The sequence below is a fragment of the Triticum aestivum genome, chromosome 3D (assembly GCF_018294505.1).
Source record: "Triticum aestivum cultivar Chinese Spring chromosome 3D, IWGSC CS RefSeq v2.1, whole genome shotgun sequence".
Lineage (NCBI taxonomy): Eukaryota > Viridiplantae > Streptophyta > Magnoliopsida > Poales > Poaceae > Triticum > Triticum aestivum.
Window position 1 is genome coordinate 15,413,775 of NC_057802.1, and position 23,762 is coordinate 15,437,536.

The window sequence follows — 23,762 nt, forward strand, 5'->3', positions numbered from 1 at the left end:
AGAAATGCCATCATACCTCTTGCCTATCTAGCCACCGGTGATTCAAGCAAATGAATTTCAGGACTATAAAAATCTTTGGGAGTGACTACACATTGATTTTTCAACCTATACATAGTTAAGAAAAAAGTGGAGACGTGCTCCTCTCTTCCATCCAACGACCCACTTTCTTTTTTATCTGGATGGTGAAGAGATGGTCTGATACCATACAACTATATTTGTAGTTCGATCCCCGTCAACCATCGGTAGGATATTAGATGATATCGACACAAATTAACAGAAATACGGTTTTTATTGGCAACATCCATTGTACAAAACACATTACATTTGTAATATATAGAGAAGAAGTGTTGTGCACTTCGTTTATTGTTTGGAACTTGCCCACTATAGACCATTTAAATTAAAAATAACGTTCATATAATGGAAAACTATCTAGGCGTCACCGTAGATATAGTGACATCATTTACACTACAAGACTTAGTAGTAGTGGGTGCTTCTTTGTTCCCTGCCGTGCTTAAGCTGAAATATGCTGGGTGCTTAGGCTTTTGTAAGATCATGCTCTTGTTGCTTAGCATTGCAATTACATCCAACATGGTCGGTCGATCAACTGCATTCTCTTGTACACACAACAATGCAATGTTAATGCACCTCATCATTTCTGTCGAATAAATGTTGGGAACCAATGCTGCATCAATGAGTTCGCCCCAGCTTTCCTCTTCAAATAATTGCCAAGCCTATTTGAAATTTCATCAAATAGTTAGTTGACCACAGAATAAACAAAGCCTTTTTCAGTTAATTGGATGTGTAAACATGCACTCACATGTCCAAGGAGGTTGATGAAAGCTCCGCATTCATGGGAATTCCTCTTCCCGCTAACGATCTCGAGAGTTAAAACACCAAAGCTGAATACATCCGATTTGATAGAGAAAATGCCGTGGGATGCATACTCAGGTGCCATGTAGCCACTAAAATAGTGTAATAATATATGTCAAATTACTATACGGGTGACTTGCAATAAAAATGTTTATAAGTGGAGTAATTCATATGAAACTTACTATGTACCAACCACTTTTCTTGTAGTATTTGTGTCGGTGTTATTTGAGCTGAATATTTTTGCTAATCCAAAATCTGATATTTTAGCATTCATTTCGCCATCCAAAAGAATGTTGCTTGGTTTAAGATCACGATGTATAACACGCAACCTAGAGTGCTTATGTAGGTAAAGAAGTCCTTCTGCTGTTCCTACAATTATCGCAATGCGTTTGTTCCAGTCCAATAGAGCTTTTCTATCTTCATCTGCACGCAAATTAAATGTTGGTATAAGAGAGCAAAAACATCTAAAGAAACAATCAAAAGAAGAGAACTTCAGTTTGAGTAACTTTCCAGGTACCAGTATGACAAACAATGTAACATATGAATCTGAAAATGCAAATATGTACCAAAGATAAAGAAGTCCAAGCTTTTGTTTGGCAAGTATTCATAGACCAGTATTTTCTCCTCTCCTTGAGAGCAACATCCCATGAGCCTAACCAAATTCCTGTGTTGCAGTTTGGCTATGAGCTCAACTTCATTTTTGAACTCTATGAAACCTTGTCCTGAATCCGAATCAAGTCTCTTAACTGCTATCTCCACTCCATCAGGAAAGCGGCCCTAGGAAAAAAAAAACATCTATCAGTATTTTGGGGGCTTTAAGACCAATAATATTCTTCCTCTTATCCATTGTGTTTCTAATATCTATATATACTCTGACAATAATGGTGATGCATGTTGTCTTGCCTATAAAACAAGGATTATTACGTAACATTGTTATATATATTTACCTTATAAACAGGGCCAAATCCACCTTCGCCAAGTTTGTTTTCCTCGGAAAAGTTATCAGTAGCCTCTAATATCTGGTTAAAGTCAAATACTGCAAACTCAGACAGCTCTGCTTCCATTTCCCAAACTTCATCTCCTTCTTGAAACTCGTGAGGACGTTTCCCTTTACCTGAAAATTATGAATATCAATCTCTGAAATTCCGACTCTTTATATAGATCATTTAGGTAATTAATTGACGCACCTTTTGTGTTCTTTATTCTAAGCCGCCGAAGACAGTAGACGATGAAACAGAGTGCAACTAGTGCCACAGAAGCAGCCACCGATAAGGCGATTACCCAAGGTTTGACTCCATGTCCTTCAAAATCAGCATAAGCAAGGAATTGTCATACAAGTCATAGTAATAACATGCCAAGTAAATAATCTAGGATTGTTCATCACATACTCTTGCCTGCCGGAGCCGGAGCCGGCGCCGGTGCCTGAGCCAGGGATGATGGAGATGGAATCCGCTGTATGTTCTTGTCGTCGAAGAACATGAACGCTTCGAACCTGACGTTGCAGCGGAGCCGGAAGATCCGGCCACCGAGGCGCACGGAGTTGGTGGCGTTGATGGAGCCCACGAGACGCTGGAGGCACGCCAGGCAGTCGCCGGCAGACAGGTCCGGCGTGCACTGCGCCAGGGAGTAGAGCGTTGTCGTGGTGCCGGGGCCAATGGAGTCCATGAACCCTGTGGCGAACCTCCTGGCTGCGGCGGCCGCGTAGCGCGCCGTCTGCCCCAGGAGCTGGCGGACGGCGGCAGCGACGACGCCGGCGTTGCCGGGGATGGACGTCACCGTGTTGAAATACTGGAAGAAGGTACCGTTACCGGTGGTGCCGGACGCGGGGCTGAGGAAGTCGCGGTCGCCGGAGAAGCCGAGGAGGCACCCTGGTTGTAAGGCGTTGGTCTCGTCGTAGTCGTAGTAGACGGTGGCGGCCGTGTGGTTGGGGCACATCTTCTGCGCGTAGCTGAAGGAGGAGGCGACGCACTCCCTGCACGCGGTGAGGTTGGTGGTGTCGTGTCGGCAGAGCGCGAGCGCACGCACCACGCCGGCCGTCGAGTTGGCCGTGGCGTTTGCAGTAGCGGTGAGGAAGAGCTGCGGGGAGGAGGAGGTGTTTGCGGGGAGGGTGGCGTTGAGCACGGCCAGGTTGGAATGGTAGGTGCTGTTGGCCGTGTAGTTGCCGCCGCTGCCGCAGACGATCCCGATCGCCGACGCCGACGCCGGCATGAGGATGAGGAGGAGCAGCACGCCCGCCATGCTGACCGGACGTACGTATGACTCCAGGTGCTGCTTGTCTGAATTGCCTCTGCTTCTTGTTGCTTTAACATGGCAAAATGCAGGGAAAGTCAAGGTCATCAGGTCTTCGGGGATTTCACTGTCGTTGGTGGAAAAAATATTCTGCAGTGTTTGAACAATCTTTTGCTCCGTTTTATAAATAATAGGCAGGGCATCTCCAAATTCGCAAACGTCACATGTCCACGTGTTTGGACATAGTTTGTCATTCAACGTGAATCCCTATATGTTTGTGGACCTGTCCGTGTGTCCATTTTCCCGCAAACAAGACGGAAAGCAGGGGGAGGTATGTGGGCATTTGGACCGCCACTACGTACACGCCCGACACCCTGGTTCCAATCCAAATCCCTTTCCGCCCGAAAAACCCTCTCCGCGTGCAGCGGTTACCGCACATTCATATTGGTCAGCCCGCTTCAGAATGGACGTGACTCCATCGCATTAATGTCGGGCGTAGGAATGCGACCAGACGAGTAGATGGCGCAGCTTCAATGCTGACGTGGAGATCGAGAAGCCTAGTTTGGCTGGTGAGCCGCATAGAAGTCGGCTGCCCGGCGGTTCGCCTTGCTGCGGCTATTTAAGCACGGCTTCAGCGCGGTCCACATCACACCTTACATTATCTCCTCTCTGTCATGCCCCGATCCCCTCTTCATCGTCCCCGATCACACGTAGACTGCGCTGCCTCGATGGTGATCTCATCATGATTCGGGAGGAGTGGTCTCTACGCGACACCGCCGGCAAGGGCAAGTGCAGCCCCCCCCCCCCCCCCCCCCCCCCGGCGCCTGGATTGGCGTTGGCCAAGGCCTGTGCACAACACAGGACGAAATCGAGCGGCTCCTCCACAAGCGTCGGGCGGCCGGCGGGCAGGGCTGCCGCGCCCTTCCGTCGCTGGAAGGACCACTCCAACAATGATGACAACAAGGATGGTGATGGAGGTGCCGCCGACCAGCTAGGCCAGACATACAAGGTAACCTTCCGCTACAAATTAGTTTGGATTTTTTTTAAAGCTTTTAGTTGAATGGAAAAAATATCCGGTTTATGTAAATTATATGAAACTTTATTTCTGTATGCATGAATAATGTATGAATTTGTTTTGTATTGCGGGTTCGTGGAGCTTTGGACAAGTTTTGGATGAACGGCTACCGTATCATAGTCCGTAGACAACTACCATGTCCGTTTCGGGGTCGGTGTTGGAGATGCCCTCACACAGCTGGATGCTACATAATGTGTAAACAATATTTATACAAGCCGGTCAAGTAAAGACACTAGAAAATAAACCGAGCACGCTAACAAATATTAGAAATGTACCACTAGACGCCTCCGGCAAGCCGCTGAGAAGAAGCACCGGAGAGGTCTGATCAGTCAAGAGACCACCAAGGCCGTGGTCGATTAAAAAGTATGTTTCCTCTTGCACTTTGCCGGTTTCCAATAGTATCTGTCCCATCCCCTCTATTCTATAAGAACTTGTTATTTCTGTGATAAATGAAAAAGGGGATAGTTACTAATCAGAATAAAAAAAGATAAGCATCCTTTGGATAAAAAAATGATAGACACCAGAAAAGCTTGCAGAAGAAAAGAAAACACATCTTGCGGTCTATTCGGTGAATTAATAATTTACATCCTTTGGATTTTAAGTGGAAAAGATCACCTGCCTTTGCCATCTTTTTTTTTTTTTGAGGAAACCTGCCTTTGCCATCATTACATAGAAACTAGCACATTTGCCCGTGCGTTGCAATAGGAGACTTTGGATCGGCACGGCCTTTTCCGAGCACCTTGGAGGCTCCTCCATTATTACGAGCTTCATGAGTGTGGCCGAGTCTGGAAATCGCGAGTTCCTCCGGTCCGTAGAGCGGCACCGCGATATATAGGGTCAGTTCGTATGTTCTATGTCATCTTGGCCGCTGCTTGACTCGTCCTCATTCTCTTACTCACCTTATGTTGTTTTCTTTTGATTGATCCAAGAATTTAACTACCTTTATCTTGCATGTTATGAATCCTATTTTGTTTAAACCAACGGCTCATTGCTCCAGCCTTCTCAATGATCATAATGGCGTTTCATGTGCATCATCCTTTGAGACTAGCCACAATGAGTAGTAACATAGAGTAGTAACATACACATTTCCCTAGACTATGTTACTACGTCAATAGTGGGTAGTAACATAAGTATGGTAACATGCAAAACTTCATTTATTACGTTATAGACTCATATTGCATTGGGACATGTGATGTTACAGTAACTAGCTAAGTTACTAGTACTACATCTCTCCTCATTAACTCATTGCCACATAAGCAAAATTGCTGAGTTGGACTCGATGTTACTACCGAAGTTACTTCCACTGTGGCTAGTCTGAGTCACCTTGTGATTTTTTTCATTTTTTCCTTTGATTGATCCGAGGAGTTAACACAATCCTTCATAATGCATGTCATAAATCCCTATTTTTTGAAACCAACGGGGCTGCCTCATTGCTCTATCCTTCTTAATGATAGGCTTAATTATGCATAAACCGGTGAAAATAGTGTGTAAGATAGCAAGATGGGACTATTTAATGGTTGAACAGATATGAAAATATTCATTAGAGAATTGTTATACGCTGCCTCAAAAGGCCTTGGGCATATCATTGCGCACGCGACAGCTGCGGCTGCTCCACATGTCCGTGCCGCCACCGCACCCTATTTCTGCACGCCCACGGCGTACTAAAACTCATTTGCTCGCTGAAAAGACCTGAACTCGACCACATCCTTGCGCCACAAGAAGAATCGTCTTATCTTTCAAAACGAACCAAGCGCCCTTATAAATCACAGGCAGGAGCCAACCAATGTGGTTGCCACTTTCCAGTGCGAGAATCCATTCAGGATGTCAGGGATCGAATTATAGGTCGCTTATTTTTGTTTATTTGTTTAATTTACACACACGTCTGTTCGAGTCAAAAGAGACCAGGCGCCCTGGCTGAGCATAATCGTGAGCTTAGCAAACTGGATGGCAGCGAAGACTCCACGCAGGAGACCAGGGAAATCGAACACACACGTGCTGACTTATGAAAATCATGATAGGATGAAAAAAAGTTGAGAATAGGTTGGACTCTCGTACTCTAAAAAGAGAAGGCATAGACGTGTCAATGATGAAACTATAGGTTCTGTACATGTTTTTTATTTTACGTAACATTGTGTAGATCTACTTTTAAATCTCAATCGTCAATCTTTATGATTAACATAAAATCAACGGATATAAATACATGACTTATGAAGAACTATGAAAACTTCTGTTCTTTATTATTAATAGGTATAGATATGCCATTCCTCGGACTCCAAATTGACTAACCGCTGGCAATTCTCTTAGTCGTTGCTTTCAGTTGAGAAAGTCTTTCTTTCGGAGACTCAAGGACAAATTATTGAATATGACATGAGATAACGAATTACTCAAGTCACGGACGTTCACGTTCACCTAACCATACGTGTCTGGCACGGCCGGCAATCATATTTTTTCCACGTCGCTTGGTGGATGACTTGGAAGAATGAAAGAAATTTTATGCATTGGCCGGCCAGTCTCTGCTAACTGTTGCTGTTGCTTTCCTACTAATTTGAACAATCAATCTCGGCGTAATCCCCAGTTAATTAATTTGTTGACTTAGTATTGCTCAGTTCACTTTCACTTACACTCGGTCTACCAGCTGCCGGCCAGCAGGAATATAATATACTTTCTTCCAAAATAAGTGTCTTAATTTCGGTCTACTAGCTAGCTGCCGGCCAGCAGGAATATAATATACTTCCTCTCAAAATAAGTGTCTCAACTTTGTACTAGATAGTACTAATTTTTTTCAACAAATTATTTCTATATTAAGACAAGAACAAAATCACATGTCCAAATTAGAAGAACAACAAAATTTGCACAACAACAAATGGGAAAGCCTGCTGTAGGAAGCCTAATTCAAAGTCGTTCCTTCAGATAACTGATTTCGGACATCACCCAACTAGTCAGAACACACCCCTTCGCCATCTCATAGCCCCCTCTGCTTTCGTCCCACTCCTTTGTTTCTCTTTTCCCATGGCTATGATTAACTCGACACATCTTCATCTCAACAAACGGAGTGACACCAAAGATAGAATCAATCTGACTACAAGTTGTGTACAACTACTATATATCCAAGGGGCCTTCTAGAAAACCTCACCTAGCTGTACTCTAATTAAGAAATATGAAAACTACCCATACGATATTTGGAATCCCTCCAAGAAAACCAATCTTAGTACAAGGAACAAAAAGAGTTTCGCTCGGTAGAGGATTCATGTACCTGCCAAGGCGAAGGCCCCTCATGGAGGAACAAAAGCCGGTTCATATTGGACGAGCCTTTGAATAGATCGTGATCTACTATAGATAGATTGAAGCATTTATCAAGCACCAAAACCACCTCTACTCCTTTGACCATTTAGACATTGTAGTTTGTGGTGTTCTTTTTATAGCCAAGCATCATACTCCCTAGATACCAAATCATTATCTTTGGAACAACTTAATAGAATCGAAGCATCATTTGGCACGATCCATAGTTGTATTGTGATTTAGTTGTGTGTGACAAAAAAAAGCTAGAAAAAACACCTCATGCACATAACTAAAGTTAGGTAAAAGTTGCAAATTAAGAAGAAAAGAAGAACGGAAAAAGTTACTCCAAGTAGCTTCGAAGCCTTCTCTTATACTTTTTAGGGTACATAAACCACGCATTTGAGATACCACTTAAACTAACACATTATACACCATTTATGTCGGTGTGAATGTATTACCAACGGACAATACACAGAAACACTATCTTGGACTTGTGATAGATATGCTCACATCATTGATACTATATGACTCAAGAGCAGTGGATGTCTCTTCATTTCCTACTCTTACATTGATATATGCTGGCTGCTTAGGCTCAGCCAAGATCATAGTTTCATTGCTTAGCATTGAAACAATGTCTCCCATGGTTGGTCGATCAACTGCATTCTCTTGTACGCACAACAATGCTATGTTAATGCACCGCCTTATCTTTGAGTGACTATCAAAAATCAATGATGCATCAACAAGGTCAATCCACTTTCCCTCTTCCCATAATTGCCATGCCTGTTTGCAATTCCATTACACACATTAGATTGTATAGAAAATGAAAAATAAGAGATAATTTCCCAAGCTTAAGTTTGTGCATAAGCTCACATATCCAAGAAGATTGATGAAACCTCCACGTTGTTGGGTGCCAGAATTCCGTTTTCCGCTAAGAATCTCAAAAATGATAACACCAAAGCTGAAGACATCGGATTTAATAGAGAAGATGCCCTTCGAAGCATACTCAGGGGCCATGTAGCCGCTAAAATGGTATATGGTAAGTGTCAAGATTGCCTTATCTGGTTGAAATGTACTATATATATAATTGCAATTGGAGTTTTATTAAGAAACATACTATGTGCCAACAACTCTTCTTGTAATGTCTTCTTCGGTGTCATTTGAGCTGAATATTTTTGCTAGCCCGAAATCTGAAATTTTGGGATTCATTGCGCTGTCCAGGAGGATGTTGCTTGGTTTAAGATCTCGATGTATCACAAGTAACCGAGAGTGCTTATGCAAGTAAAGAAGTCCATGTGCTACGCCTTCAATTATTGCCAGAAGTTTTGTCCAATCCAGCAAAGCTCTTCTTTTCTCATCTGCACATTAATTAGATATATTAGTATAACAGGAGAAAAACACCTAGGAAAATAAAAATAAACAGCCAAGAGAATGAAATTATACTCATAGGACTGATAGAAATAAAAGTCTCGAGTACAGTCTGATGCATCATATCGATATAGAATACTGCAAGTAAATTAAGAAATTCAAATGTATATACCAAAGATGAAGAAATCCAGGCTTTTGTTTGGCAAGTATTCATAGACCAGTATTTTCTCCTCTTCCTGAGAGCAACAGCCCAAGAGCCTAACCAAATTTGTATGCTGGAGTTTGGCTATGAGCTGCACTTCATTTTTAAATTCTATGAAACCTTGTCCTGAATGTGAAGCAAGTCTCTTAACTGCTATCTCCGACCCATCTGCAAGCTGGCCCTGAGAAAAAACAGACATGGTCCAAAGTTAGGCTCATTGTTTCTTAAAAAGAAAAACTAGGCTTGTCGTAATTAATCCTCCTCTACCATTTACTCCAAGTTATAAGCCAGGTTCGATGTAGGCATACTTGTTTCATACAAAAGGTCATGCATATTAGCCTTTTAGATATACCGATTTACCTTGTAGACAGCGCCAAAGCCACCTTGCCCAAGTTTACTTTCTTCTGAGAAATTATTTGTGGCCTCCAGTAGCTGTTCAAACTCAAACAAAGAGAAGTCCGAATTCTTCCCTTGCCACTCTAAACTGTGAGCACCTCTTGATACTTGTAGCATCAAATATCATATCAGAACTATTACCACTAATTTTGAAGATTATATGAAATAACAAGGTTCCACTAGATAATTAGCATACCTTTTCTTTGTCTTTTGAGCCGGCGACAGTAACAGATGAAGAAGAAGAACGCTGCTGCCGCTAGAGGAACTACAGCTACGGGAATCACCCACAGCATGCTCCTGCGTTTGGTCCGAGTCGGAGTCGTCCCCGGCGGCGACGACGGCAGGCTTAGCATGGGCTGGGCACCGTAGAAATGAGAGGCCTCGTACCTGAAATAACACCGCGTGACACCCATCTGCCCACCCATGCGCAGGGCCATGGTGGAGTTGACCATGCCGAGGAGGCGGAGCAGGCAAGCCGAGCAGTCGTCGGCGGACAGGTCAGGCGTGCACTGCGCCAGGGAGTACACGTTGGGGTAGGTTGTCACTCTTTCCATGTCCATGACGCCCGTGGCGTACAGCTTCGGCGTTGTGGTGGCCGCCATCGCCGCGGTCCCCACCAGCAGCTCGCGTGTAAGGTTGACGATGCGGGGAACGTCGCCGGTGGTGACGTTCCTGATGTTCCAATCCTGGAACGGCGGCGTGTTGTCGCCGTATCCTCCCGTGGCGTTCGAGGGTGCCGCTAGGATGTCGGCGCTGGCGCCGTAGACGACGATGCAGCCGCCGTAGTTGGCGCCGACCTTGTTGCACTGCGTCTGGTTGAGTTGAGCGAACCAGTTGGAGATGCAGTCACCACAGGCGGAGCCGACGGGGCCGTCGCCGAGGCAGAGCGCGAGCGCGTAGACGACGTCGGGGGCCTGCCCGAAGGTGGAGGTGGCGAAGTTTACCGGGGAGGAGGAGGCGTTCTTGGAGAGGGCGGCGCCGACGGCCTTGACGTTGTCGCAGAAATCGGCGGCCGCCAGAAACGGTGTGGGTGCGAGTAGGAGGAGCAGGATGAGGACGCCGGTGGTCGCCATAGGAAGCTAACAGCCGAGCACGACCAGCTGCTGAACGAAGAGCCAGATGATGAACGAAGGTGCGTTATGCATCAGCTGCTAGCAAATCACTATCGGTCCTAGTCACTTGGAAAAAATTACCACCGGTCAATACTGCATTACTTGGTCTTGAATCGTTCACTTGGTTTTGAGGAGGTCAAGCCAGCTAGCGACAATGAAAGCTCAGTGTTGTTTTCTTTCCATGGAAAAACTGTACTACTTTGACAAATTATTCCATCTTGTGTGGAAAAATATGTTACTCACTAGTTCTGTTTCCACTTGGAAAAAGGAACACTGGAAGTATGTACATTCCACTTGGACCATTCTTCAGTTAATTTCCCACCGCCACTGGTCATCTCAGTTGCTTTCAGTTCTCACTAGCGAACATGTAGCTTAATTTTAATTACTAGTGGTTGGGGCTTCATCCTGTGGCGCCGCTTGAGAGGAAGTTGTGCGCACGTTCTATTTAAAAAAAACACATAGAGTTCTCGCCTCCGTCTAAAAAACTATCTCAGGAAAAAAATCCTCATCTTCATCTAAAAAAAGAAGTAAAAAAAAATTACCACCAGAGCCTACAAGCGAGTGCCACTTTGCATAACCCTCTATTTAAAAAATATCAGAGGTCCTCACTTTCATCTAAAAATGAAAAATACATTAAAAAAATAATCCACACCTTCATCTTAAAAAAATCAAAAAAAATTCTCACTGCGGCCAACCAGCTTGCGCCACATGGCATAGCTGGTTGCCCTTCACGCGTAGCTTAATGGATTTAATTATTTTGGAACGATCAAGGCGCCAACCATGCTGAATTTCGTGAATTGGAGGTTCCACTTGCACTTGATCGCCGGCTTGCTAGAATAGATTTCTTATCTTTTCTTTCCAAGACAAAGCATGCACTTAGTTCGGTATATATAGTTCTTCATTTTAACCTTTTGCCATCTGGCCTGCACAAATTCGTCGATAAGTCTTTTTTGGAACCACACTTCTGTTTCTGCATAATCTAGCATGCATACTGCCGCTGCTTTAGCTTAATTACTTATGTGGAGAGACTAATTGAGAATAAAAAGGAGAGAATTAAACCCTCATTTATATGGTTTTCATTTGGCGGAATAATACAGAATCGGACCGAGCCTATGTGATAAGATGGTTTATCTTATGATAATAGCTTTTACAATCGTAAAAGAATGGATTTTATTGGCTAGAATTGTAGAAAGCATCCAAGCAATTTAGCTGGAAAGTTGTAGGACCACATGATATAATTAGCTAGGAGACTAAATGTCATTGTTGGTTGTCATTCTCAGTCACCATCAAATGTACCAGCGACCAATAATCCTAGACTCACGGGCCTGTTACGGGGTTTTACGTGATTTTCTTCTAAACTAATCCCCCCCCCCTTATTTTCAGCGGGGGTGGGGCCCATGCTCCCTCTTCTCCAATCCCGATCGCCCACGTCTGCTATTCCGTAAATCCCGTAATAGGCCCGTCCGTGCGTCTAGCATTACCGACCAGCGACTAGTAATTTCCACGGTGCGCCTTGACTCGGGCGCTCATCAATTGCAGAGAAACTATCTGACGTGTCCGGCCACCACCAACTAATTATAAGCTTGGTTCTAGCAACAGTGCAGGGAGGCTTGATCAGGACAAGAAACCAGTCACCATCCCTTTTTTACAAAAGAAATAATTGTAGAGAAACCGTCAACCATGCATGACTGACTTGGTATTGTTAGTACGCCATGTTCTTGAAACTCCTCCTGATGAAGTCATTTGCTATGATCTGTCCTTTTTGAAATGTGAAATGGCCTGCAACTTGAAGGTCACAAGTAGCTGTTCTTGACATTGCATTTTTTATGACAGATGCTCTGACTTTGTTAATTAAGCAAATAGCTTACATCAGAATCGAAATTAAAGAAATTGTACCATTTTGAAAAACAAAGAATGTTGGTGCATGAGGCCCGATGAGAATTTTGCCCTTGATAAGTGAGAACGGATTGAGAAAATTGTGGATTTGAAAATGAAACAGAAAAACGTAGGAAAAGTTTACTTGGATTTACGAATAGTTGCTTAGATTTAAGAAAAGGGTGTTCAGTTGTATACGTGATTTATTCCTCGTTTAAAATTTAGAAGTCCGAAAAAACCATTTATTCATTTTCGTAATTTAGGATCCAGAAGTAACCCTTCTTTGAAGAGTACTAGGGTCTATTTATTGGCTGGTTTCTTAGGGCCTAATTGGTTTGATGCTAACATTTGGCAAAATCAAAATAAATAAAGTTGACAACTTTTTAGAGATTGGCCAGAGCCAATTGGGAAGCAACCAATTGATAGCCAACTTTTTAGACTTGCCAACAATTGACATGCCAAATATTGGCATCAAACCAATTAAGCTCTTAGAGTCTGCCCAGGAATGGAATGCAACATGAAGCTTAATCGCTCGTCACATGAGAGAGGATTTTCTGGATCCCGAGCTCCATGGAGCTCGATATTATGAAAAATTCAAAAACAAAACAATAAAATATCTAACAAATGTGAAAAAAAAATAGACATGTATATAGTGATCTATACTTTATCTCTGTAAAGTGTCACGATGAAATAAGTTTTGATGTCATCTACACATACAAAAAAACATAAACTCCTATAGTGAATAGTGCATGTGTTAGCGAATCATGAATTGTTTTGTAGATCACATCAAAACGTATTCCATCTTGAAAATTTACAGATATGTAGTATATTTTCTATATGCATGTGTATTTTTTCACAACTTTTTGAAACTTCAACATGATTTTTGATTATATTTTTTCCAAAAATCGGGCTTCAAGAAGCCATTAGCAATTTCCGGTCATCACATGGGAGTCCTCCTAACTATTTTATTTTCATTTATGGGCGCGACTATGTCTCGCCTATTACGAGACCTTAGCTCTCCTCACCTCAATGGGCACTGTACGTAATAGTTAGTTTCTTCCTTATGTTCTTTCTTTTCTCACATTTATTTATACTAGCAAACATGCCCGTGCGTTGCAACGGGGAAAACAGCCCCACACACTCTTACCCACTGAACATGCCTAAAGGCCTCACCCTTATGCCCATAACATAAAAAATATGACTAATACCTCACCCTCAGACATCAGACCCATGTTTCCGCTTATCCTCTTTGTTGTCCTCGTCGGCAGTGGTTGCGGTACCAGTTGTCACTAACCAATGTTGGACAGGTCCAATAGCTGGATTGTTAAGCCTCCTTTGTGTCCGAGGAGATCAAGAGCGTCGAACACATATTTTTTTTACATAATATAATAGGAAAATGCACTGCACCTAATATATGTCTGTGTTATCATGTAAATTGAGTAGTTTGTGTTAGATAGACCGTGAATCCTTAGTTGGACTCATGCATTATGACGGGTGTCACTAAGCCGAGCGAGGCTAGTCATACGTGAAGACGCGATGGAGAAAAAGGTTTGCTCTATATCCCTAGTTTAATAAATTGAACTAAAACAATACTTCTGTGTGCATTCTATTTTCTTAACCCTCGTAATAATTATTAAAAAAGTACAAATTTTTATTATTAAATTCCTTTTACTGGTATTTTATCGGCGCTTCCAATACATATTACTCCTTTAGTACGTAGTCTCATGAATCCTTCTAGGCCCCCACCATGAAACCTTCCATGTTACATCTAGTATTTTTAAGAACATGTCACGTCTAATTCTTCCCTTCCTTTTTATTTCTCTGCCATGTCTCATGTTTTGAATTCCATCCCATCACCGTCTGGTCCACCATGTATCTTTCCATGTCACGTGTATTTTTGAATTCCAGCCCATCACCTATTAATAATCCACCATGTACCTTCCTTCCTTCTATCTTAATTAGGTCTAGTTCTCCTCTTCCTAGCCCCAAAAAAAGTTCTCCTCTTCCTTCTTATTTCTCTCTCTCCTAGTTCTTTCATTCCTTTGTCAGGTCTCATGTCATTTGACATGTAGTTCTCTCAACTAAATTTTCCTCCTTTATTTTTTGTCACGCTGTTCCTTACCCTTGGCTTATTGATTCCCAAGTCAGCTCCTTGATACCTAAAAACTCACAAAAGCATATCAACTGAAGGGATTATCTATAAGCAACCAAGGTGAGACAATTGAATAGACAAAACAACCTTCACCTAAACACAAAAAATGATCTAGCTCAATCGGTTGCGATGAATTGAGATCGCCAGTTTGATTCCAAACGGGAACTAATATTTTTACCTTGCCTGCCTTGGGGCGGCTTTGCTGGGCCACAACGCAGACTGAGGCCAAGCAAGACACCTGAGACATTCATAAAAACAAACACACTGAGGAATAAAAAAAGCTAAGCGTTTATCTTTCACCTGGGAACAAAAGGTGTTTTTTTTCACTTGCGTGTGGCCCTTGTGCAAGACGGATGAAAAATCCTATGCGATGGACATATCAAAAATTCAGAGAACCGCACCTTGCTTTATTAGTATTAGTGGGTACAGATTAAAAGGTGTTAGATACAATACTTCCTAGTTTTAAAATTCAAATTTCAAAAAAATATTTGTGTTTTTAGAAAATGTTCTCAAATTCGGAAAAAACGCTATAGCACCTCCTAGTTTTCAAAAAATGTTCAGGTTTCAAAAATAAAATAAAAAGAGAAATATTGTTCTTTGTGAAAAATATGCTCGAGTTTAAATTTTTTGTTTAGAAATTTGCTAAAATGTTCACGTTCTAAAATATATCTACTTTTTCCAAAAAAAATGTTTTCCTTTTGCTCTTAGTATCTGCCGCGGCTGTTTGCTAATTTATGATGTCGCGCTGCAACTTCAACAAAGTGTTACGCTTAGTCCAGTGGCTTGAATTCTGACTTGTCAAGCGCGAGCGCCCGGGTTCGAGTCCTCACGGTCCATCAACCGCTATTGGGGCGAGCTGTTGGTACAGCAACCGCTAGTGGGCCGGCCCATCGCAGCTCGTCTTTGTGCGTCGTGCGATTTTTTTGGCCGGAACAAATTGTGGCGAACGAAAACGACTTGTCCGACGTACGAAAACTATCTAGGTCCTACCGTAAACCAAACAATTTGGAGAAACAACCCTCCCTTTAATATTAGGTAGAGAGTAGAGATAGAGATTTGTGAAATGATTTTTAGTTAAATTAAAATAATTGCATTTCAAAAAATGTTCATGCAGTGTAAACACTTTTTCACGCATATTTTATAAAATGGGAGTAGCATTCAAAAATATGTTCACATGTTTAAAAATGTGTTCATGATATTTTAAAAAATGTTTGTCAAAAATATAAGTAAAATTCATGTAGTTTGTTAAAAATATTCGCAAGGTCATGGTATTTTAAAAATGTTAATGCGTTAAAAATATGCCTCATGTCATTTGAAAATAAATCAGGAAAATTAACAGTTTTTTAAAATTGAACGTGTGTTTAATATCTCGCCATGAGACGCCGGCTGGATCTCACCTCTCCATCAAGGGGTTCATGCAGGTTGTCTTAAGTGATTTGCAAATTTCTATAGGTGTGAGAAAAAAGGGAATATATTTGTCTGTGAAATTCAGAATTTTGATATGTTGTTCTGAACAAAAGAGGTTAAATGTATAAGTACAGATGCTGATCATGTCTAAAAAGCCTCACTTTGGCCGGAACGAAATTGTTAAATATATTTGTTCTGAACAAATTGTGGCGAATGAAAACGACTTGTCTGACGTACGAAAACTATCTAGGTCCTACCGTAAACCAAACAATTTGGGGAAACAACCCTCCCTTTAATATTAGGTAGAGAGTAGAGATAGAGATTTGTGAAATGATTTTTAGTTAAATTAAAATAATTGCATTTCAAAAAATGTTCACGCGGTGTAAACATTTTTTCACGCATATTTTATAGAAATGGGAGTAGCATTCAAAAATATGTTCACATGTTTAAAAATGTGTTCATGATATTTTAAAAAAATGTTTGTCAAAAATATAAGTAAAATTCATGTAGTTTGTTAAAAATATTCGCAAGGTCATGGTATTTTAAAAATGTTGATGCGTTAAAAATATGCCTCGTGTCATTTGAAAATAAATCATGAAAATTAACATTTTTTAAAATTGAACGTGTGTTTAATATCTCGCCATGAGACGCCGGCTGGATCTCACCTCTCCATCACGGGGTGAGTAGAGATAGAGATTTGTGAAATGATTTTTAGTTAAATTAAAATAATTGCATTTCAAAAAATGTTCATGCGGTGTAAACATTTTTTCACGCATATTTTATAAAAATGGGAGTAGCATTCAAAAATATGTTCACATGTTTAAAAATGTGTTCATGATATTTTAAAAAATGTTTGTCAAAAATATAAGTAAAATTCATGTAGTTTGTTAAAAATATTCGCAAGGTCATGGTATTTTAAAAATGTTGATGCGTTAAAAATATGCCTCGTGTCATTTGAAAATAAATCATGAAAATTAACAGTTTTTTAAAATTGAACGTGTGTTTAATATCTCGCCATGAGACGCCGGCTGGATCTCACCTCTCCATCACGGGGTGAGTAGAGATAGAGATTTGTGAAATGATTTTTAGTTAAATTAAAATAATTGCATTTCAAGAAATGTTCACGCGGTGTAAACATTTTTTCACGCATATTTTATAAAAATGGGAGTAGCATTCAAAAATATGTTCACATGTTTAAAAATGTGTTCATGATATTTTAAAAAATGTTTGTCAAAAATATAAGTAAAATTCATGTAGTTTGTTAAAAATATTCGCAAGGTCATGGTATTTTAAAAATGTTGATGCGTTAAAAATATGCCTCGTGTCATTTGAAAATAAATCATGAAAATTAACAGTTTTTTAAAATTGAACGTGTGTTTAATATCTCGCCATGAGACGCCGGCTGGATCTCACCTCTCCATCACGGGGTGAGTAGAGATAGAGATTTGTGAAATGATTTTTAGTTAAATTAAAATAATTGCATTTCAAAAAATGTTCACGCGGTGTAAACATTTTTTCACGCATATTTTATAAAAATGGGAGTAGCATTCAAAAATATGTTCACATGTTTAAAAATGTGTTCATGATATTTTAAAAAATGTTTGTCAAAAATATAAGTAAAATTCATGTAGTTTGTTAAAAATATTCGCAAGGTCATGGTATTTTAAAAATGTTGATGCGTTAAAAATATGCCTCGTGTCATTTGAAAATAAATCATTAAAATTAACAGTTTTTTAAAATTGAACGTGTGTTTAATATCTCACCATGAGACGCCGGCTGGATCTCACCTCTCCATCACGGGGTTCATGCAGGTTGTCTTAAGTGATTTGCAAATTTCTATAGGTGTGAGAAAAAAGGGAATATATTTGTCTGTGAAATTCAGAATTTTGATATGTTGTTCTGAACAAAAGATGTTAAATGTAGAAGTACAGATGCTGATCATGTCTAAAAAGCCTCACTTTGGCCGGATCTGCAAATCCCATGAATAAATATGATGATTTTGTTTGTCATGGATGGAGATAGCTTAATATTAATAATCTTTCCTGTAAATGTGCATGCTGAATTTGGTATAATCGCCGAAATCTCCAAGGTGATCAGCTCAGGTACACTTAATCTCCAAATTTGATTGGAGGAAAAGTTAGTTTCACAGTACTAGCCTTTTGTGAGTGAGTTTGTTGTAAGCAAATCGTGCCTTTGTTCATTTCGACTAGTTGCAGATGATGTAAGTCAAGACAAAATGAAAAAGGCAGGAAATCAAAAGGTACAAGATGTTCAACAGATTATAAAGCACTTGGGTAATTCAACATCTTTCTCTTTCACGAAAGTGCCGCTAAATGGTATTGATGTACAATTGTTTACAAAACAACGAGCCCGCTATAGCTGTTTTAGCCAGCCCCATCTCGGCATCTATCATCAGAAACAAATTGAACAAATACTTTAATAACTTGCCGGGCCCTTGAGGCACCCTCACATTCTGAGGTTATCGGTCCATGAATCAAGCTAAGTATCTGTAGGTGTTTGCAGTCTCCAGGTCTCGTTCCAAGTATTCCCTGCTGATAAGATCCTCGATCCTCCTCTTGATAATCTTGATGTCAGGCTGCACGAGAGACGCTAGTAAGCATCACAAAAAAGTAATATCGCAATATCCAAAAGCTAAATTGACTTGGGAGTTTGATGGACGGACCTTGAACATGCGGCTGAGCTGCTCAACGCACTCCGCAACGAGTTGCTGATGGCCCATGACCTTGCGGCTCTTCATGATGCGCACGATGCTCGCATCGATTGAAAACCTCCTGTCCTTGTTGACATCCTCGACAACCTTCTTCTTCTCGTCGGTAGGAGGAAGTGGTACCTGCACGCGCATTGCAAAGTCATTTGGTTATACAAGATATAATCTGGAAAGAACCAGAGCAAAATTGAGAAACAAGGTAGGAAGACTGAATTACGAAACGCACCTTTATCCTCCTCATTTTGTCGATAAATTTGTGGTTGACCTGAAAGACGTCATTCGGAGAAATTATTCGGTTGCTTGGCACTTTGTTAAGAATCTTATACTTTGCACATGAGAGTGAATGGAGCAGGCGCACGGCATCATCATCGGGCAGATTTAGTTGCGTCACAATCTCGGAGTAACTTAGTCGTTCAGATCCGTTGAATAGCAGAAGCATTGCAGCCTGGCCAGTCAAAATAGCGGGGAATGTAAGAATTTAAAAAAAAAATCACAAAGTGAAGTGTACTTTGTCAAGGGTTTAAAATAGCTAGCGGGGAGTACCTGATATGTTGTAACGATCAGCTCGATAGGTTTGGCGTCAAACTTTGCAACGATATTGCAATTTCCCATGGAATAGATCCAAGTGAGCCTTTTGGATTTCTGTTTCGAATTGTAATAATCTTTGAAAATCTCGACGCATTTAATCTGAAAAGCATGAGAACAAAAGTTAGACCAATATATACACGGGTCAAATAGATGTCAGGTGACTAACTCTACGAGATAGCCAATCAGGTATGTGATGAAGGAATAAAAAGATATACCATCTCGGAAGGTAGATTTATGTTTGAAGTTTTGTAACTTGGCCAGAATCCTGTCGTCAGAACAGTAACACTGAAGTCTACACGATGATTTGGTAGTTTGTCCCTCATGTACTCTTCAAAGGCTGTCTGATGGTCTCTTGCTGTTGACACGTCATTGAGCATGCCCTCCATTTTTGCAGTAAACTGTCCCCCAAAGTACTGCTTGAGCTTGGAAAGGAGGCTTCGCTCGTGTTCGTTATTGGCACTCTTATCAAAGAGCAATCTCTTTCCAAGCTTCTTCCTGCAACACAGTTTTTCATGATCAGTTTCAATCTTCAAAAATCATATTTGATTCTTGTTAATGTATAAAGGCTTGCGTAACATTAATTTCAGCCAGCAGGAAAACACAAACCTGTGAAACTCAACAAAGAGATCCTTATCACTGATGTATGAAAGAATGGTCACAACCTGGAGAAAATTGAGTCTCATGAGCACCAAGAAAAGCATATTGTTGTTGTAAGCTCCTGGGAAAAAGAATGGCAGTTGCCGTACCTTATCAAAGGTATCTTCTACGACTTCGTCGCTTAGCTTTTCGCTTCCACCTTTCCGCAAGATGCTATCACAGAATGATGCAAGCGACTCAGCACTAGTACAACCAGCAACATCTTTGTTGCAGAAGTCTTCGAAGGCCGCCTTAAGAGCCTAATTAAGGACAGAGATAGAGAAGGCAAACAGAACGGGCTCAGGTTTCGCCAGACAATGAAACTGAGATACGGCAAAGTATAATGATGGAAATACTTGACGTGCAAACCTTATGAAATGCTGAGTTGTTTTGGAAACAGTTGGTGACATATGCTAGCTGTTTGTCGTGGAGCTCAATCGCTTTCCGCACAAATTCCTAAACAGAGCAATAAACCATGAGAAAAAGAGAAAATATATATGGTGGTGCTAATCAAAGGTATGCTAAAGTGACACAGACCTGCTCCGGCGAACCCACAGCTTCCTTCTTCTCATTCTGCACATATTGACATTGCAAAAATAGTCCGAATAAGAAAATTGTTTTGCATAATAAAGTGGTGACTAGAATGGTTCTAAAGACCACTTGTGGACGATTAACAATGTAAAATTTAAAAATATCAAGTTTGACAAAGAAGAAAAACTAGAAGGCTTTTTAAACGGCTAAATCAGTTAGCTGGCAAAAATAACCTACTAGATAGCTAAACTAAGGCTATGTCCAGCAACCTTGGAATAAAATATACTCACCACATTATGAAGATTTATTATATGCAATGACATTGAAGCATATAATAATCATTCAAGAAGGAATAGTTCAACACAAATCTAGCATTTAATAAGAGTCTCTCAAAAGTTCCTCTAAAATTTATTCAAGGGATATGTCAACTAATCAGCACGTTTATTATACATGTACTCCCACGAAACTGGTTTATAACAGAGCGAAAAATGACAAATCAATTAAGAATTACTAAAGGAATTTGAGATTTTAACATGATGATGCCAACATTGATCCAATACAAATCACTTGTAGAACAGAGGGAGAAGACATGGATTACCCACCTTTGTGCCGTTGGCAGCATCTGCTGCATGTTTCAACAAGGACATGCCCTCTTCCTTGACATGCTGCATAGAAGTAAGCATCTTGATTAGATCTTACTATCGTAAGGGTGCAACGGATTAAAGCCTAATATGAGGTTGTCAATATATATATATATACCTCCTTAAATATTTTCGATACATGAAACAGCCCAGCGTCTATCTTGGAAAAGAGCCTGTACATTCTTGATAGATCCTCATACTACAGTAAAATAAGACAGCTTAAATATTTAGTAAACCCACAATCCGAATGTTAAATATGCAAGGCATAAATTAGAAACATCAAACCTTTCCATCTAAAAGCAACACTCTGCATCCAGAATTTTCTTTGTACAAAATTTCTTCTGCGCGCCAACTTATGAGTTCCAATATAGTACCCTGTAAACATTAAGGTTAGATTTCCGTTGCGTGAAAAAGCTTAACCCAGAGAATAACGGAAAGCTTATTATAAAAACACCAAAATAAATAACTGATTAAAAACCTCTAGCAACTTCTCTTCAGTTGAAGCATGCAAGTAATGGCCTACTCGCTCTTTCTCTTTCTGTAAGCTGTCCTCCACCTATATAAGCAGAGAGTACTAGTCAGAAGGTATCCTTACATTTGATTTAAGTTAGTATAAATTTCAGTCATAATACAGAAAACTAACCTTGAGCATGTATTCAGGGCAGGAATCCTCCAGCATCCAGATTTGTGCCTTTTTAGAATAGTAATCTGTGGTACCCTTGCAAAAAGCTTTCTCGAAATCGAGCTCATAGAGACCGACACTACCCTGTCCAATTTCGAGATAGATACCAACAACATCCTTCAGAAGAGCACGGTCTATAAGCTGGCCTTCCCTCTCATTATCAACCTATTAAAGACAATCGCAGGAGCACGAGTTATTGTTGTAACTCATCATCTTTGTAAAAAAAATGTGGCAGAAGAAGGAAAAAAGCAGCATTGGGCAAGGCTTACCATGTCGATAACAATCGTCGTCAATGTTGTTTTCAGCCCGCCGAAAACCTATAAAGGGCAACACAACCAATTACTACATGTTCAAACCTTGCACAAGAAAAATAACAAATTGCTCATGAGCAGAGGCTCCGGTGGAAAGTATCGTCCAAGGACGCGGAGGCTTACTAGATCATGGAAGCAGCTCAAGCCGAGCTCTTTGAGCGGCAGAAGCAACTTGCGCGAAACATAGTAGCGGTCGAGGTAGTGGAAGAACCTGGTCAACCACCTGACCATCACCTTGTGGTTCTTCCACCTCTCCACCAATTCCCTCAGCAGAAACTCGCCGTGCTTGCTCTTCAACGAGGGCAAGACCTAACATGGCCAGAAAAGAAATTAAGCAACGCCTACAATCTGAGGGGAACGCATGCGCAACTTTATAGAGGCGGGCGACTGGCGTTAAGAGCAATCTCACAACAAATTAAGATCACAATTAAAAGAAGCAATCTAATTAATTCAACCAACTAAGAAACGGGCGTACGTACGGTGGATTTGATGTACTCTTCGAGGGCCTGCTTGTAGCGCTTGTAGAGCTGCTCCGAGTAGTCGTACGGCGGCTTCTGCGTGCACATGTTGAAAATCATTCTGCCACAGCGAAGAATTAGGTCAGACCAGATTGGGGTTTTCGGGTGCAGGAAAAAAGCACGCCGGAGAAGTATATATATGGCCCTAGATGGAAAGGGCGAGCCGCGCCGCGCGAGCGAGCGTACGTACGTGTAGAGGTTGATGTACTCCTGGGAGGTGAAGCTGGTGCCGTCGACGCCGTGGAGGATGCGCTTGAGCCTGGCGATGCCGGCCTCCATGTCGCGCCACCCGTCCTCGAGCGCGATCGGCGTCTGGTCCTGATCCATGCCGCCGGCCGGGACGTAAGAGGGTTTTGGGTTTTGGGGTTTGGGGGGTCTCGACTCTGTCTGGCTTCGATCGATTTCTCCCCGACCTGGCGGCGACGGCGATATAAATAGTGGTGCTAGTAGCGAGGAGACGGGCGGGTGGGCCACGAAATACTCCAATTATACTAAGTCGGTTTTGATCGTGATTCGGCTTTCGTTTTTTCTATTTTAGGAAAAAAAAGTGGACTCTTCATCGTGAGTTGGTGTTCATCGTGAGTCGGCTTTCGTTTTCGTGGAGGATGATGAGGCCTCGCGGGGATACGCGCGCGGACGCCTGTCGCCACCGGAGCGCCCGGCCTTTGGGGATTTTCTCGCTTTGGCCTTGCAGGCGCCGGTGGGTGCAGGTCTGCCCCTCGGCGGCACAAGGCTTGAGAGGCCCCTCCTCACGCCCTGAGGTCTCCCCTGGCTTGGCCTTGCCTGCCGCCGGCCGGACTTGGCACTGTCGTGCGCTCCTGGTCCTCCCTCACGGGGTCGTCGGCCGTGCTGACTTCGGCGCCTACAGTGATGGGGGGAGTAGCTCTGGGGAGTTGCCCTGGGGCTTTCCCCGGTGTCGAGCACGGTCGTGGCGGTTCGTGAGGAGTCGCCGCCGCCAATGGGTTCGCTAGGGTTGCCGGGCACCCAGCGCGGCTGTGACCAAAAGGATCGGGCCGAAGCATCGCATGGATCCTGTGTGGCGGGCCGGCCCATTTCCATCGGTGCAGCCAAGATGGACGGGGAAGGCTGTCGGGCTATGCGATGGGTGGGTCTTGCTGCCCGTTGAGGCCCAGTTGGGCCCTTAGGGCTTCACCATTTGCGCCAC

General features: G+C 41.9%; 3 protein-coding genes across 3 annotated transcripts; all 3 read right to left on the reverse strand.

Moving 5' to 3' along the window:
• Positions 1-270: 270 nt before the first annotated feature.
• LOC123073800 (cysteine-rich receptor-like protein kinase 10) lies at positions 271-3,131 on the reverse strand. Its single transcript, XM_044496831.1, has 7 exons — positions 2,259-3,131; positions 2,058-2,171; positions 1,818-1,984; positions 1,437-1,647; positions 1,053-1,293; positions 818-962; positions 271-731 (listed from the first exon to the last, which is right to left on the reverse strand). Exons 1-7 carry the CDS (start codon positions 3,106-3,108, stop codon positions 426-428), a joined length of 2,034 nt encoding a protein of 677 aa, XP_044352766.1. The 5' UTR covers positions 3,109-3,131; the 3' UTR covers positions 271-425.
• Positions 3,132-7,793: 4,662 nt separating this feature from the next.
• On the reverse strand, positions 7,794-10,533 carry LOC123073801 (cysteine-rich receptor-like protein kinase 10). The gene is made up of 6 exons (XM_044496832.1): positions 9,613-10,533; positions 9,381-9,523; positions 8,991-9,201; positions 8,568-8,808; positions 8,324-8,474; positions 7,794-8,233 (listed from the first exon to the last, which is right to left on the reverse strand). The coding sequence occupies exons 1-6, from the start codon at positions 10,487-10,489 to the stop codon at positions 7,934-7,936; spliced, it is 1,923 nt and encodes a 640-aa protein (XP_044352767.1). The 5' UTR covers positions 10,490-10,533; the 3' UTR covers positions 7,794-7,933.
• Positions 10,534-18,223: 7,690 nt separating this feature from the next.
• Positions 18,224-23,042, reverse strand: LOC123073802 (cullin-1). The gene is made up of 18 exons (XM_044496833.1): positions 22,788-23,042; positions 22,559-22,658; positions 22,203-22,388; positions 22,038-22,085; positions 21,730-21,933; positions 21,565-21,642; positions 21,372-21,461; positions 21,205-21,285; positions 21,048-21,110; positions 20,452-20,487; positions 20,284-20,370; positions 20,025-20,174; positions 19,885-19,940; positions 19,494-19,773; positions 19,234-19,377; positions 18,917-19,135; positions 18,646-18,813; positions 18,224-18,558 (listed from the first exon to the last, which is right to left on the reverse strand). Exons 1-18 carry the CDS (start codon positions 22,922-22,924, stop codon positions 18,457-18,459), a joined length of 2,229 nt encoding a protein of 742 aa, XP_044352768.1. The 5' UTR covers positions 22,925-23,042; the 3' UTR covers positions 18,224-18,456.
• Positions 23,043-23,762: the final 720 nt, after the last annotated feature.

Bases quoted from the DNA above. Each gene is read 5' to 3' on its own strand.
- LOC123073800 (XM_044496831.1), bottom strand. From the start codon at position 3,108: ATGGCGGGCGTGCTGCTCCTCCTCATCCTCATGCCGGCGTCGGCGTCG. The intron at 1,985-2,057 runs GTGCGTCAATTA...CATAATTTTCAG, and splicing joins TAGAATAAAGAACACAAAAG to GTAAAGGGAAACGTCCTCAC. The intron at 1,648-1,817 runs GTAAATATATAT...TTTTTTTCCTAG, and splicing joins GATTTGGCCCTGTTTATAAG to GGCCGCTTTCCTGATGGAGT.
- LOC123073801 (XM_044496832.1), bottom strand. From the start codon at position 10,489: ATGGCGACCACCGGCGTCCTCATCCTGCTCCTCCTACTCGCACCCACA. The intron at 8,475-8,567 runs GTATGTTTCTTA...ATACCATTTTAG, and splicing joins AGAAGAGTTGTTGGCACATA to CGGCTACATGGCCCCTGAGT. The intron at 8,234-8,323 runs GTGAGCTTATGC...AATTGCAAACAG, and splicing joins TCATCAATCTTCTTGGATAT to GCATGGCAATTATGGGAAGA.
- LOC123073802 (XM_044496833.1), bottom strand. From the start codon at position 22,924: ATGGATCAGGACCAGACGCCGATCGCGCTCGAGGACGGGTGGCGCGAC. The intron at 22,389-22,558 runs GTACGTACGCCC...TGGCCATGTTAG, and splicing joins AAGAGTACATCAAATCCACC to GTCTTGCCCTCGTTGAAGAG. The intron at 21,934-22,037 runs GTAAGCCTTGCC...TGTCTTTAATAG, and splicing joins CGACGATTGTTATCGACATG to GTTGATAATGAGAGGGAAGG.